This window comes from Python bivittatus, unplaced genomic scaffold (assembly GCF_059951505.1).
Source record: "Python bivittatus isolate LINGU-HERP-01145 unplaced genomic scaffold, Pbiv_v1 ctg000020_np1212, whole genome shotgun sequence".
Classification (NCBI taxonomy): Eukaryota; Metazoa; Chordata; class Lepidosauria; order Squamata; family Pythonidae; genus Python; species Python bivittatus.
The window spans coordinates 108,110,075-108,126,544 of NW_028277030.1; the positions used below are offsets into that span (position 1 = coordinate 108,110,075).

The 16,470-nt window shown below is 37.5% G+C and overlaps 1 protein-coding gene across 3 annotated transcripts in view; it reads left to right on the top strand.

The window, feature by feature from the left end:
• LOC103056703 (calpain-8) overlaps positions 1–16,223 on the top strand; it is a 56,992-nt gene extending 40,769 nt beyond the window's left edge. For 2 of the 3 annotated variants that reach the window (XM_025165460.2, XM_007426283.3), the window contains 7 exons: positions 726–783; positions 4,334–4,398; positions 7,187–7,255; positions 8,001–8,079; positions 12,454–12,570; positions 14,522–14,580; positions 16,001–16,223. In XM_025165460.2, coding sequence (XP_025021228.2) covers positions 726–783; positions 4,334–4,398; positions 7,187–7,255; positions 8,001–8,079; positions 12,454–12,570; positions 14,522–14,580; positions 16,001–16,024 — 471 coding nt within the window. In that variant the 3' untranslated portion in view covers positions 16,025–16,223. Of the gene's footprint in view, positions 1–725; positions 784–2,652; positions 2,810–4,333; positions 4,399–7,186; positions 7,256–8,000; positions 8,080–12,453; positions 12,571–14,521; positions 14,581–16,000 lie in introns of those variants that run through there. The other variant, XM_025165461.2, reaches the window with a different exon arrangement.
• Positions 16,224–16,470: the final 247 nt, after the last annotated feature.

Genomic DNA, 16,470 nt, shown 5'->3' on the forward strand with positions numbered 1-16,470 from the left:
TTTCTTAAGTCCAGTTTGTTCTGTTGTTTGTTGATCAATATTTCCTTTGTTCATCAATATTTGCACTGTTTCTGATTTTTTTTTTCTTTGTCACATGCCTTGGAAATATGCATTTGAAGCTTCCACCTTAGGGAAAGAGATAAGGGGCGAGGGAGAAATTTGGAGCAGAAAAAAAGAACAATGCAGAAATAATTTTTTTTCCTAATTTTTAATTGACATATTAGACCAGTGAGTGGTCTGTGGGTGAGAGACATATCAATGTAGCACCAACACCAATACCAATCTCCAGTAAGCCAAGGCTGTTGAAACAGCCTTCCCTTGCAAATATACATATCCCTTGCGAATATGCATATGGGGCTACTCCCATAAGTAATGTGAGTGTGACATCTTCTTCACGGCAAGAAGTCTGCATGCATTCATCCAATTGCGTAATTATCCACAGAAATAAAGCATTCCTTTGTTCATGAAATCTCTAGCTATTCTGTCTAGAAGGATCCACAAATATTTGAACTAATCCCATTTTAATTAATGAATCCTAGCTGCAAAGAACTGGATTTGGGAGTATTACTGAAGTAAAGCTTGATTCTGGCTGCACTACAGAATCTTCCTTGTGGTATTGTTTCAAATTGAAATTTAACCAAAGGATAAGGGTTTCGTGGCCATGGTTATGTCTCTTTTTATTGTGTGTATGTCTCCTCAATCTCTACTTTCCCTCTTTTATGCAGGATTGTGAAATTACTGCAAATGAACTTCAGACTATTTTGAATAGAGTCATAACAAAAAGTAAGTTGCAACTAATTTCAGAAAATAATGGCAGAACCTCCCAGAATGAGGCAGAACCACTCCCTGATCCCTCAAGCATCCTTTCTGACTCTAAAGAGTCTAAAATGACCCATTAAGACTCTGGCCTTTTAAAATGTGACATAGGACTTTAGAAGAACTTTCTGATTAGATTATAGTATAAAACCCTACTAGTAGCTCCAGACCAGTATGAAGTTATTTTGTTTCTTGGCTATAGTGTTTCTCTCCATGGTGCTGAACCCAAACTGTAAAATATTTATTGATACCAATAATAATGATAGGAATGCTTAACTAGCTTGTCCCAATCTTCCTGCTGTCAATTATTCTTAATCACTCTACTTGGCATCCTTGTATCTGAGCTACCACAAGTTGTGGCAATGGAAGCCCTAAAGGAGCACAGCACGTTCAATCAAATAAAGAACATTTAGCCTCTAAACAGTTTGTCAGTATTACCCCCACCCCCAGTATATTTGTGTGAAATGAATTCTGAGATTATAGCCAAATACCAAACTAAATAACATGAAATTCCAATGGACTGTTATCCATATGATAAAACTCTGCTTCATCTTGCTACCAACAAGAATATTTGTTTGTTTCACACATTTTTATGCTGCCCCTGTCACATTCTCTGGACAGCTTACAGTCATGAAAATAGCACCACTAAATCATAGAAACAAATAATACCAGATTATAACCACAGTGTATTTTTTTTAAAATCCAGATGAAAGCATAGCATCCATGAATCACACTCTGCATTCCAAATACCCCATTGTTTTAGTAGTGTCTTGCTGTTGTAGGGGATTCCTACACTGTGCAAGGGCTTGGACTAGATGATCTCCAAGGTCCCTTCCAATCATTCCTGCTATGATCCTACAATTTACTCTCTTTCTGAAAAGAGAACAAGGAGGGGAGCATCCTAAACTGAGGAGGGAGGCTATTCCAGATGGCTGGAATAGCCTCTGAGAAAGTCTGCCTCTGAGCTTGTGTCCAAACTTCAGAGGAGAAGTAATCAAAAGCACGCCCTCCTGAGTTGAATGCACAGGATAGGCAGACTATACTTGAAAAAGACAGCACCCAAAATAATAAGGACCTGGGCTATAAAGGGCATTATAGGTAATCATCAGCATCCTGAATGCTTATTGGGAGGCAGTTCAATAACTGCAAACCAGGGGCTGTTCTCCTGAAACGATTCTTCCTCCCAGGAAGCAAGCAACTCATTTTGCACCAATGGCACTTTCTGAATAGTTTTCAGAGGCAGTCACTGCAGAGTGTATTACGGTATCCAAATGTAAGCTGATGGCCTAAATGAGTGTTGCCAGAATATCTTGCTCTAGGAATGGTTTCATCCAGTGCACAGCTGGATGAATCTGGGCAAAGGTTTTTCTTGCCATTTTCTCTAGCAGAAGCTGTGAGTCCAAGAGAACCCCTCATATCACAGACATGCTTCTTCTGAGGAAGTGCGATCCCATCAAGAGCAAGTCTCAAAGCTACCATGGAGCCAGCTGATTTCTGGACAAACATGCAATTTGTTTACAAAAGAAAAAAAAGTGACATTTCAAAATAAAATACATATAAGGAATGTACACACACAGCCACAAGGCACTGATACAAAGAATTGGATGTTGAGTTGCCACTCACAGCATTTTTAATTCTTGCATAACAGTGTAAATTCTATTTGAATTTAAGTTTTCACTGTCCTTGGTGAGAGTTTAAATTCACTTACAAATGGGTTTTTTTAAAGCTATATCATAAAGTGTTAATAACAATGCTAGTAATAATAATAGCAGGCACAGTTATGATCTGGGTGCCAATAAGCATGAAGACAACTGTCATATTTGTTTGCATTTTCAGCAGAAACCGTTGGGCCTGTAGGGTAGAAACCTGGAAGTCCTCCTGGTCTTTATACCTTGGCCCTACCGCTTGGAGTTGCAGCTTGGTGGTTCCTGCTGTTACCACCTATCTTCTGGGGACAGCTCCTCTGGCTTCTTCTTCCTAACCCTAGCGTGTGGGATGCTTGCATGCTATTCTGTCTGTCAGCCCTTCAAGGTAGACCAGACTAGAAAACCAAAGTTATGAATGCTAATACTACTGTTATTATTGGTAACATTAAGTAACAGAATCTTGCAAGTCTGAATACCCTCCCTCCCTCCCTCTTTGTGAGAACTAGGGAGGGTCAAGTCTGGAATGCTTTCCCAAATTACATTTATGCCTTGGACTTGAATTTCTTCTGTCTGACCTTGTCTTGGTTGTGGCTTTTCCTCCTGCTCCTCAAAGTTATCCCTAGTTCCCGTTACACTTTCTGGTGATTACAAGGTAAACTTTTTTTTAAAAGAAGGAAATAATATCTATAACATAACCTCCTGGCTATGTTGCTTAATGGTATGTGGCTAGAGAATTCAGCCCTTCTGTGGGAAACAGACCAATCTCACAAGAAATAAACAAAACCAAATTTTATTTTTTTTTTAAAAAAAGACACAAAATGTAGCATCCCTTCCCCCCTTTCCACTTTAAATATCCAAACTGCAAACGTAATAGTGAGGTGGATTGGTTACAGAGCTGTTCAGATTACCAGAGACAGCAACCCAATTAAAAAAAATTCCAAATGAATATTACAGATCATGAGAGATTTTAAAGAAAATATCCTTATGCACATTCTGAAGTATGCTGTAAGGCTAACATAAAACAGAGTTTCCTACTTTGTACAGAGAAATAGGGATAATTAGTACCATATAGAAAAAGAAAGTTAAAAAAAAATGTTCTATTTCTAAATGTAATGTTTCTTTTTTATTTGTAAGCTGCCCAAAGTCAAGGAGCTGGACAGCCTTGAAATTGGATATATTAATCATCATAATCTAATACAAATTCCTGGTTATCTGTTTCCTTCAAAATAATGCTTCCCAAAACATCTGTTCTTCTATTTCACTTTTCCTGGACTTTTTACTTTCTGGGATTCCAGTGAATTAATTCTGAGGCTACCAGGGATATAGAACTGTTTTCCAGGTTCAGTGCACAGCTTCTGCTTCTCTTTAAAGAACCAAACCCTTTTTCTATATCTAGAATTGGGAGGGGCTGGGATGTCTGTGCATGTGACAAAAAGCCATATCTCAGCCATTGGAATGCATATACCCAATCTGGTCCCTCTAAATGTCTGAGCTTGTGTGGCAAGCAAGCAAGCTTGTGTGTGTGTGTGTGTGTGTGTGTGCGCGTATACACACACACACAATATTTAAAGCTTTTCTAGGTCACATTTTCAATCAAATTTCTTTTGCTTTTGTTAAAATTACTGAAAATAATGTTCATTAAAAACTTTTTGTGATGAAATGGGAACTTGCTAGGTAACTGTGTCTTGACACCAGTATTCACATGATCTTCCTTCTGAAAGATATTTAGTTTTCTTCAGAATGATCTAACAAAAATAAAGAACTTTTTTTTTTTTGCTTCAACTGGAGAGATTAACATGCTTGAAGATCTTGTGTTTCCATCGGATGCAGATAAATATTTGAATAACATTTTTGTCTCTTTTATTGTATAGGAACAGACATTAAAAGTGATGGATTCAACATAAACACCTGCAGGGAAATGATCAGTCTCTTAGATGTATCTTTTAAATGTCACCCTTCTCTACTGTATTTCCCTTGTGAAACTTTTGTCTAGATAAGGCAAGATTTACGTGTCTCATTTCTGGTGCCTCTGTCTTCATTTGCTGTTGGCATAAAATGTAGAGTAGAATGGTGATTTAAACAGCCTAGTAGCAAAGATAGTAACCCTTTATTATCAGTAGCATGGTTGTCTTCTTGCTGACTTGTGTTCATGCTCTGCCTGAATTATGCAATCATCTCTTAGGCATTAACTGTAGTTGTTGTGCCTAATCTAAATGAAATTTTAATCAGATCATGGCATATATAGCCTTTTGTGTGTACATAATAAAAATATACAGAGAAATCTGGAAAATCATAAGGAGATGATAAACTATTATTCCAGAACCATTCCTACCAATCCACATGTTTCAGAAAAAATGGAGAAAATAAGATGTCATATTCTTTCATAGGAGTATAATTAAGAATGGAATATGTTAACATGCTAAAGTGAATTAGCCAATTGGTTGGTAGAAAGCCATAGAAAGAGCTGGAAGAGAGAGCAAACTGTGATCTAGAGGCATAACTTTTATTGTTTAATGAAATGTTTCCATTGAACAAATACTGGAATTGGATACCTAAGTTCTTCAAATCTCCACTCAGCAGGAATTTATGAGAATGGGTTTGGTGTACCAACTGGAAATTTCAAAATCTCACTTCTAAACTTTTTATTTATCTACTGCCTACTATAACCTGGTTTATATATGCAACAGAAAGAAGTGGTATTCAGTTAAGATAATCACATGCACTGTTCCACTTCAAAATTCAAGTGGGCAAAGGGTCTAATCTTTGAACTGCAGGGAGATTTCCTTATATGGAAATGTTGCACAAATGATAACTTCACACTCCCCCAAATAATCCCAAAAAGTCTAGCCTGCTTTACCACTAGGATTCTTAACTGTTTTTTAAAATGTCTATGGAAACCAAACCTCCATTCATCCTATCCTTAGCATCTCCCAACTCTTCTCACTTCTTGCACTCCACTTAAGCTATTCTCCCTTTTAACTATAAGATTTCTATCAAAGCATGCTATTTGGCATGCCTTCTTCCTTCTGGTCATCTAGTTATGAGCAAATCCCTTTTCTTCTCCTTGTCCCTCTGGAGAGAGATGATAATTTTTCAGAGAATTGAAACAGATAAAGTGGAAGACATTATTGCTGCTCCATTCACATGGACAATCTCTGGCTTCTGACTGTCATCTCTTTAAAATGTCACAAAACTCTGTTGCTAGATGCAGTAATGGATGAATATCTTCATTCATTAATTTGTGTATGCTCTTCCTCCTAAGAAGGAGCCTGGAGTGCTGTACAAAGGATAAAAAACAATCTTCAATAAAACTAATTAAATAAAGCCATCAATAATAAAAGCCAATCCTAAAAGATAAAGAAAATAAAATAAATAATAAAAATGCAAATGCAAACACGAAAAGAAAGTTCATGTTTGAAAAAAACAGGCTGGTCCTGGAACAGTTGTTATCCTACAGATGACTAGTAAGAAGTATGACTTCAGTTGCCGTACAAAATAAGACAGCAATGGGGTCAATCCTATTTCCCTTGGGAAAAAGTACTTTAACTGAGGTACTATTCCTGGGAAGGCTCTTCTCATGGCAACTACACTGTGAGCCACACCCATCAGAAATTAGTACATAAATTGGATGATATTGATGAAGACTATCTTTACTTCCCTCTTCCAATGTTCATGATTCTCTGTCCTCCCTTGACATCATTTATTGATCTTTTAGGCAGAGCATATCCCTCTATTGTCTGAATGCCTGTTTGTTATTTTATGGGTAGTTCTAGTGATGCCTCTTCTCAAACTTAGAGTGTTTGTTCACTGGTTAAGCTGGGTGTTGAACCCAAGACTCTAAAGCTCTTTGTGCAATTAAATAACTACAGAACACACACACATACATACAAATCCTGAAGAACTGAGATTGTCTTTGCTCATTGTGAAGTAAAGTTGTTATGCAGCAGACCCAACATATGGCCCTGGGTCAGTTTTTTGCCATGAGTTCTAATAGGGTTATTCACTTGCTATATTTGACATCGGAATTGTAACAGTCTTAATCATTTCTCCTAAACCAGTTTTTCAATCTGATAATTTCCATATGGATTTGAGCACTTAGAAAGTAGATTATAACTTTTGTCTTTTACCAAAAGATTTTCAGGAAGTGGTTGGTTCTTACCGTCCAAAAATTATGATCTAGGTGGTTCTACAACACTATAATCATTTTTTTCAAATTGAGTCAAGGCCTGATCAACCCACTTTTATCTAAACAAATTAAAAACAGCAGGCATGTTACCTTGTATTTAGTGAAACTATAGATTCATGTGTATACATGAGCCATGTATTTTTATCGGGATCAGAACTTCTTGCTGTTTAAGAAAAAATGTGCTTGAAATCTTGAAATATACCAATGAATTTGTGATTTATGGTTTTGATGATTAGACAGGATAAATTATAGAAAGAAGAGAGTCATGATGTAACTTTAGAGAGAGAGGTTAAAATATAACTGTACTTATAATTGCTGTGAATAATATTTTAAGCTACTTCTTTATATCTTTCTGTACATCTTTTTTCTATTTTCTTCTATTTTCTCTTCTTATTACACTTTTACCTTTTTGTGTTATTTCTTTCCTTTTTTTGTTTTTTCTGTTTTAATTTAGTTTGTATTAGTTCTTATTATTGCTTTTAAAACCTTTAATAAAAATTATATTAAATCTTGAATTCAACCTTAACACACTATCCAGAACCATGGAACTGGTACCTTGGGACTTGTAGAATTCAAGATCCTTTGGATGAAGATTCAGAAATATCTGGTAAAAACTAATCCTTCCAAAATATCATGTCCTATTACTTAAACTGAAAAGAAATAAGTTGAAGAGCAGTAAAGCATCTCTCTGTAGCTTTGAGATATACATGTAGCTCTGAGATATGCATTGTATTCATACTATGAATAAAACCTTATAAACTCCAATAGAGTTGTCCTATATCTGACACTTAGTTCAGCAAGAGGAGGGGGCAGGGTCCAGAGAAAATTATCTGTGTTGCTAATTCTGCAGATCAACTGACGACTTGGTTACGTCTTGTGAAACTTTGGTAGGACAGCCATTCTCACAACTTCATCAGTAATTATGCGAATGGTTTATTACACCAATGCAAAATGTCCTACCAAGTTACAGGTCAGAATAGCTTTTAAACGTATAGTTAAAGCTGGATAAGAAACTGTTTGGCCAAAAAAAAAAAAAGTTGTCTGTTGTTCCTTTCAAGTATTTCCCTCAGTTCCACATCACAGCCTTTGGCAGAGAAGGGAGTTATTTTTCAAAGGCCACTTCACCATCTGACTTGGCAAGCAGCTTGCCTTATGGGAATACTTTCCCAGGACACATAGCTTGTCATGAGTTAATTGAATCCTCACTCCACCATTCAGTCTTAACACTTTCAGAGGCAACAATCTCTCCTATTTGGTAGGAGCAGCCATTAATACCTTTACTGACCTGATATACAGTATCTACAATTGGGCTAAAATTGCTGACAGTAGCCTCTCTCTTTTCTTTGGTTTAGGAAATATATAAGAAAGTAGATACTGACTATTCTGGAACCATAGATGCACATGAAATGAGAAACGCTCTCAAGGAAGCAGGTATGTTTATGGTGGATTAGTTTTTTCCCTCCTTTTCTCTCCAGGGAATCTTTTCTCATTGATTCATCTGGAAAAGATGGCTGTGGATCTGCAGCAGAATCCAAATGGCTTGTAAAGGATTCTGGGATGTATGTTTATTGTTATAACTGCAGATCATAACTACCTAGCATAGCAATAACATAACAACAATCATGATCAAATGAAGAATAGGAAAATAGAAAAGACCAAATGAAGAATAGAAAAGAGACATGGCAAGGCAACTTATTACATGGCCAATACACAAAAAAACTAGCAGGCAAAGCAGATATCAACAAGACCTGGCAATGGCTAAGAGCAGGAAGGTTGAAGTAAGAGACAGAGGGGCTAATTCTGGCTGCACAAGACCAAGCCTTAAGAACAAATGCATACAACGCCAGAATTGAGAAGGCAGCAACAGACAGCAAATTCTGCCTCTGTGAAGAAGCTGAAGAAACAGTGGACCACCGAGTTAGCTGCTGCAAGGAGATCGCACAAACAATGGCATGACAAAGTAGCAACAATAGTGCACTGGAATATCTACAAGAAATATCATTTGCTTGCAAGCAAGAACTGGTGGGACCACAAAACAGACAAAGTAATAAAACATGAAGAAGTTAAAGTGCTCTGGGACTTTAGAATTCAAACAGACAAACACCTGCCACACAACACCCCAGACTTAACAATTGTTTAAAAGATTGTTTAAAAGACAAAAAAGCCTGGATAGTGGACACTGCAATACTTGGAGACAGCAGAATAGAAGAGAAAGAACTGGAGAAAATCACAAAATATAAAGACCTGCAAAAAGAAGTAGAACGACTGTGGCAAAAGAAAGCAAAGATAGTACCAATAGTAATAGGTGCTTTGGATGCAATTCCAAAACATCTGGAGCACCACTTGAACACCATCGGCATCGACAAAATTGCCATCAGTCAATTGCAAAAGGCAGCTTTGCTGTGAAAAGATATCCTGCAACGATATCTTTGATATTATCGAACAACAACATCTGCCTATCCCAGGTCCTTGGAAAGGACTCACTAGGTAGACAAAAATGCCAAATCCAGTATAAACATCTGGCAGTGTGATCAACAATAGTAATAAAAAGAAATGCAACATACAAAGAAATTAAGCTGAATGCTACAATTCTACAATTTAGAACATACACATTTTTTTTCCTGAAGTTAAAAGAGGGCATAGCAAAAGTAGCATCTTGACTTCTAACAAATGGAATCATGTCCACGAAAATGTAGTTCAGTCATTCTGCATCTGACCCTTAATTTTGCCTATCATTAGTGTTTCTCCTGATGTAATCATAGATAGGACAGTAGGGGACATACCTACCTGAACCAGGAATATCTTCCCTAGATTTGCATATAAAGCTGACCTTCTGCTGCTGTTCTCCAACTGCTCTCCTCTTTGGCAGATGTGCTGTTTTGTTATCTGTACATTTAGGCAGCTTGGAAAGGACAGTCCACACTTGCACAGAACTGTTCCATATGTGGAGCTCTGAATCAGGGCCCTTCACATACAAAGATGTTCTGTGTAGTCATCAAAATGTATGGCAAGCCATTCCCCACATACCTTTTATCACTTGCTTCCCTCTGCAGAAGCCCACGTGTCTCCTTACAACAAGTACAAAACATGCAAATATTGCCCATCAGCCCCACTCTGAAGCTCCTCATAACAGAGTTTGATAATTAGGAACTTTTTAAAAAGATATGACAAATGCTTTCCTAAGCCTTTTATTGCACCCAGTTCTCATATGTACCAGTATATTCCCTTGAAAAGAACTCCGTTGGTTTCAGTGAAAGAAACTTCTAGTATGATACATGGCAAACAGTCTAAGCAACAGTCTTGGATTGGCTCAGCAAGAAACCTCATATCCACCTCATATTCACATGAACGCAATACAAGCCGGTTTTTAATTTGGCCATTCAGCAAATCAGTGCACACTGGGATGTGGGGCCAGCTTCAGTGGCCCCATTCTACTTGTCCCTGAATTAATGCCTTGAACAGCGTGACAGAGTGGAACTACGTTATTATTTTATATATCATGGCCATTGGATCAATTAGAAGCATATATTTTTGCCAATTGAGAAGAATAATTCATGCATTGGGTTCCAGCTAGGCCCTAATAGCCCGTGGTATTTTATCTTCAAAGTGCCACAGAACTCTTTGTACAGGGGAAAAATTATCCATTCGGGGGAGTGGGGGGGAAGAGAGATTCTCCCTCCAAAGAGGGAAAATGCTGACTATCGGTAAACACATATATCCATCAAGACCAGCAAATGAAAGCTGCAGCTGGTACTTAAATTAAGCTTCAAACGCTGACAAATGTATGTTTTGTATGAAACTGACTCCCTGCAACCAGAGGTCCCATTTCACTGGACTGAATGCATTAAAGCTGCACTAATTGGGTACTTATCTTTCAAACAGAAGAACAGGGAAAATCCTGTGAAGTACTTATGATACATTCCTTTTCAAGACTTGATGAGGGATGTAAGGTCCATGACTGTTTCAGAATAGATGTGAGACAGAATATATATTATAGAGCAGTCTTCCTCAACCTAGCATTCTTCAGAAGGGTTGAATTAACATTCCTAAAATGCCCAGCCTTATATAAGAAGTGCACTGGGGGCTGGAGGTATTGAGGCATAACAGCTGATTAGTGCTGTGAAAATCTTCACTAGGACAGTTCTTCCTGGACTCTGAAACCCCAAATTGCAGAAGATAGAAAATGCTAACAGGTGTGACTTCTCTCCTTACTGTAGTACTCTGATGGGAAAATGATTCCAGCAACTTGCAAAACTTGCAAAATTATCCTTCCCTGGGGTTCTCCAAAACATCAGCTTGCCCCTGCAGCATCAGCTCTTGGGATATAATTCTGGCAACCTCACTTCTCACAGGTTGGAGTCAGACAACATGCTATGTCCTAAATTCAGGTTGACAAAATATAATTGTTGTCATGATAAAGCACTTTATCTCCATAATAAACCATATTAGGAATTGACATGATGGACTAGTTCATACTACAATGATGACTGGATTCCCACATGTTGTCCAATTGCATTTTTGGCTAATCAAGAGTTTTGCATATACTTAGTCATGATATGATATGCTGGGTGGGCAAGGGAGAATAAGGGCTCATCCACACAGCCCCATTGATGTACTTTCCACCTTTCATGAGTCAGGAGGAAAGTATGTTACTGGGAAATCTGCTGCCCCATGAGCCCTAAGCATAGATGCCCCTAACACCTCTTGAATATGCAAGGCCAGGTTGCTAGTAGCAGGTGTATTCTCCTCCTAACTTTTCACATTCTGCCAGTGTAGACCAATGTATACGCATCTGCTTTTGTGGACATGGTGGACTGGATTCAAGCAACTGGGCAATTGTGAAGTCCTTGGGGTTCTCTGAGCTTGAACCAAGAGAACCCCAAGGAATCCACAGTTCAACCCTGAGCTACACATATTCACCTGTGTTGGAACTGGGCAATTGCCCCAGGAGCTATACATCATCTATCCAGAGCTTGTTTCAATATTTAAAATAAATGAATTGAGTGATATTTCTCAATTAAGACGATTAACAAATAAAATAAAAATAAGTATCCCAAGAGTAATTTCATCCTTTCAGACATTGTAGAAGAGTGCTATTAGTCTATGGTAGCCAAAAATCAGAAGGAGTCTGACACTACTCCATGAATGAAGTGACCTGCAGCTCACAAAAATGTATGCCTTTTAATAAAATATGTTTATTATTTTAAGTTTTCCTACACAGGCCTATTTCCTGGTCCATTCAGTGGACAAAAATCAATGGAGGAAAAAAAAGGAAAGTGGGGGGTAGGGGTGGGGCTTAAGTAACCATTCTGCCCACAAGCCTCTAAGTCTTATCAAACCCCAGTAAGCAACTGACCTGCTTTTAAAATGAACATATTTTGCTCAACCTGGTTTCCTTCAGATGCATTATACTTTAGTACTTATAAACACCAGCCAACATGGCCAGTGGCTGGCTGGCTGGCTGAGAGTCCTGATAACTGCAGTCCCCAATCACCAGGAGAGCTTCATGTTGCTGCAGAAAATATACATACCTATTAGGAGGAATAGCCAATAATCTGTTAATCTCTGTCTAAAATTCTAAGCCAGTGTTTTTCAAACTTGGCAACTTTAAGATGTGTGGACTTCAACTCCTAGAATTTCCTAGCCAGCTGACTAGGGAATTCTGGGAGTTGAAGTCCACATATCTTAAAGTTGCCAAGTTTGAAAAACACTGCTCTAAGCTATACTAAACTGGCATAATTAAATTAAAAGGGCTCAGCACAATCACATGCCTATTTATTAATTACTGGCTTTCCTTCTTCACAGGTTTCACTCTCAGCAACAAAGTCCAGCAAAGTATAGCTATTCGCTATGCCTGCAGCAAGCTGACCATTGATTTTGATGGCTTTGTGGCCTGTATGATTCGTCTAGAATGCCTGTTCAGTAAGTATTCCTGAAACCAGAAAGAAAGAATCTGCTACTGCTTTATATCTCCCAGAAAGAATTTTTACTAACAGGCAAAAGATTTTTAGCCTGAGTACAAAAATCCCTCTGTCAGTGACTGAACATTATTGTAAAATGTCTCTAATTTGTAATACTGTATTAGATAAAGAGCTAAACAGGACAAGATCCCAAACCTATTCTATCTGGCAAAGCAGATACAGACATACATTGAAGACACGCTATTCTTTCATAAAGCCCCAATCAAACCAATAGCAGCTGCCTAAGATACTGATTGCAAACTCTACTCAAGATCCACAGTGTGATTGCTAACTTGTTATATACTATACCGTGTAACTGGCTTGTATGTTGTACTTGTAGAAAAGAGAGTTGACTTGTACAGGAATGCACAACAGCTACAACAGTGCAGAATATCCCTCTACTGAGCATATATTTTGTATGCATAAAGCACATTTCTGGTCAGAGAAAATATAAAATATTTGCTGGCCAAGGGAATCCATGGGGAGGGGTCAAAAAAGTCAAAGTGGTGGCTGTGACTGTGCAGCTGAACCCCTGCCTCTTTTTTACATGTAATGCATATGCGATGCACATAAGAAAGGGACAGGCCTTTAATCATGCAACTGCAGTCCCTATCTTGACCTTTTTGATCCCCTTCATGTGGATGCTCTTAGATGCTGGGTATCCCTCATTTCTTGTCCAAGATGCAGAACTATTCTGAATTCTTTCTTTAAATTACCCCAAAGTTTTTTTCTCCTCTAAAAGAATCTTCTACTTTTTTTCTATATTAGGTTCAAAATGCTCTGGAGTTTCACGTTTAAAAAAACAATTAAAATGTGGGAAAACGAGCCTGCAGACCATAGTAAAAATAATTTTTAGTAAAAGTCATGACATTCACACAGACCTGAAATCCTTCAGTCCACTGATGTGATTTTATTATTCAGTGCAAGTATGTGAATCCTTCGACATTTTCCAGATCTATCAAAAAATTAGTCTGTGCAGAGATCCGGATTTGAAAGATAAACGATGATTTGTAGCATACATGAGTGTGCACATTGCACCTGCGGGCACTCCCTTAAATCAGGTGCAACTTTCCCTTGACTCATGTGGAAGATGCAGTTTCTTTAAGGAATTGCCGTCAGGTGCTTTGTGACCTGCAAATCACCTTTGAATCTGGGTCACTGTACAGTCCTAAAAACATATTAGGACTAAGTTGAAAAATGGCAACATCTTATACTGGGATCAGTGTTATTTTTTGAAAGTTTGAAGGTCCAACATATTTGCAGTTGAATAGTAATTTGTTATAATACATGGAAAAGTTTTTGAATATTTGGGAAAGGAGAAATAGGGTCAGAGAATTTAGAGAGTACATGTATAGACTCTCATGTATACACAATGGCTTCCAAGTTAAAAGATTTCCACTTGGACAAATCAGCGAGTCTATTTGATTAAAGCTCGAGGCCTGCCTGATCTCCACATTTGAAGTTAGGAGCAACATTTTTCTCAGGGCCTTTTAGTTCTGATTATTGGATGAAATCACAAAAAGGACAACTTATTCTCTTGATTAGTCTATTGCAGGGTTCCTCAACCTTGGCAACTTTAAGACGGGTGGACTTCAACTTCCAGAATTCCAAGAATTCTGGGAGTTGAAGTCCACCCGTCTTAAAGTTGCCAAGGTTGAGCAACCCTGCTCCATTGGACCCAACTTACTTTAATGGCACAACTTTACAGTAAACCTGCACTGTAAGGAAGATCTTTAAAGGCTTTTAGATACTGCCTTTTGACAAGAAAGTTAAATGAAGTTCACATTGCCTTCTTAATTCTAAAGCCTTACATGAGGAGAAAAGAGTTACCTCCATTCATCCCTTAGTTTTGCATTTTTGGCTTACCATGCATTACTATTAAATTTAACATCTGCTCTTGTTTCGCTACTCAGAAATGTTTCAGATGCTAGATAAGGATAAGCGTGGGACAGTTCAGCTTTCTTTGGCAGAGGTAAGCTTGTTTTAGTAAAATGTTTGTATGGCTAAAACATTACAGAGTGATAATAAGATATTACTATCAAATCACCATAACTATAAAGCTATTCCAATTACGATGCTTCCCAGCAATATGGGAAATTTGCTAAAAACAACTCAAAATATGAAGGAGAACTCTTCTACAATATAAAAACTCACATGTTATGACCATCTGATAGAAATATACTTGTGTATTTTGGGGGCAGCATTGAAAACTTGGTTTAATTTTTAGAGTGTATGTTCCTTCCTTTATATTCCGTTCTGGCTCAAGTGCCCCATCCAAGGAAACTAGGGATACCAAGTTTGAAATTGGCAGCTGTTTCTCCCTATCTGAAATAACATTTAAATTAATAATTAGCACTAAGAACAACAAAAATTAATAGCACACACAAAATTACAATAACTTTCCCCAAATTAAAAAAACCCTTCACATTGCATCCCATCATCTAAATATGCTAATGAAAGTCAAAATCCTTTTGCTTTATGTATACCTAAATGAAAGTATTAACTGGTCACCCTCGCTCGCTCTGTTCATACTAAAAAAAAAAAAGTTAGGGTTGCAATACCAATTATCTAACAGAGAACAGCAACAATCTCTTGTACTCTTCATAAATCTATTAGAATATCTTTTTCTTCAAATAAGGTTAGCAGAATCACAATTCCAACTGACAGGTTGCTACGAGTAAAGTCAGGGAAATGATTTGAAATCAATTGGGTTAAATTAAATATGTTTATCAGAGTTTGAAACCAGTAGAATATTATTTTAACCAGTAGTGAAACAAGGGTCATGTCTGATGTAGTAATTCAAGTATCTTCATGACAAAAATACTATTTAGCTTAGATCAGTTGACCAATGTGAAAATAAAATTAAAATAGTGAAATATATTCGATCTAATCCAAAGAGATTTTCCCCCAGCAGGGGTAAGAAAGATATACAGTAGCCCTTAGGCACAGATGATGATGAACTCAGGGTGCTGCATCTGTGCATCTACCCTCTATGGATTTGGATGCGAGAGTTTATTGCAGATAGTGCTGGGAAGGGCCACACTCAAACACAATCAGGAAAATCTATTGAAAACAATAATGAAATATACAGAAAGAGCTGCCTTCACCAAAGGGGTATTATAGCAAATGATGACCTGAAGGAAAAAGACAGCACAGTTCATAAAAATGTCCTGATAATGGCACTACTAAATGTTTGGTGCTGCATAGAAAGGGGCCCTGGAGTCTGCCAAAGGACTTGGGGTTGCCTAGCTCTTGTTAAATGATTACAAATTTGGTTAGACATTCAAAAAGGTCCCCACCAGAGAAAATATTGTAATAGTGACTTCTGTGAAATTTTAAATATATAACTGTGTATTATCCTAATTCTTATATTCTCTCTCTCTCTTCCATAGTGGCTATGTTGTGCATTGGTCTAAAGCATTATTTTTGGCATTTATTTGGGAACTGGACAACTTACCATTCCACCAAGAAGTTTCCGGGACAGAGTTGATTTCATGACATCCTAAAACATGAGGACGAAAAATAATTTATATGCCAGGCTCTAGTGTATAATTTAAAATGATCAGAAAATAAATAAGTATGCATGGAAACAATAAATACCATATATGGCAAGCATAGCCACATAAAGCCACTTTGATTTAATGAATGATGCGTGTTATGAAGTCTGAGATTTAAAACTGTGATTAAAATTGAATTCATCTTTGATTTTATTACTATAAAAATAATTCATCTGCTCACATTTTGCGCCTATCAGAAAGCTGTGTGTTTTGCCTAAGGATAGACACCGATTTACATAATACCTGGCATTTCTGTTTTCCAAAATGGGAGATCATCCATCCTGGAGGAAATGGAAGATGAAAGT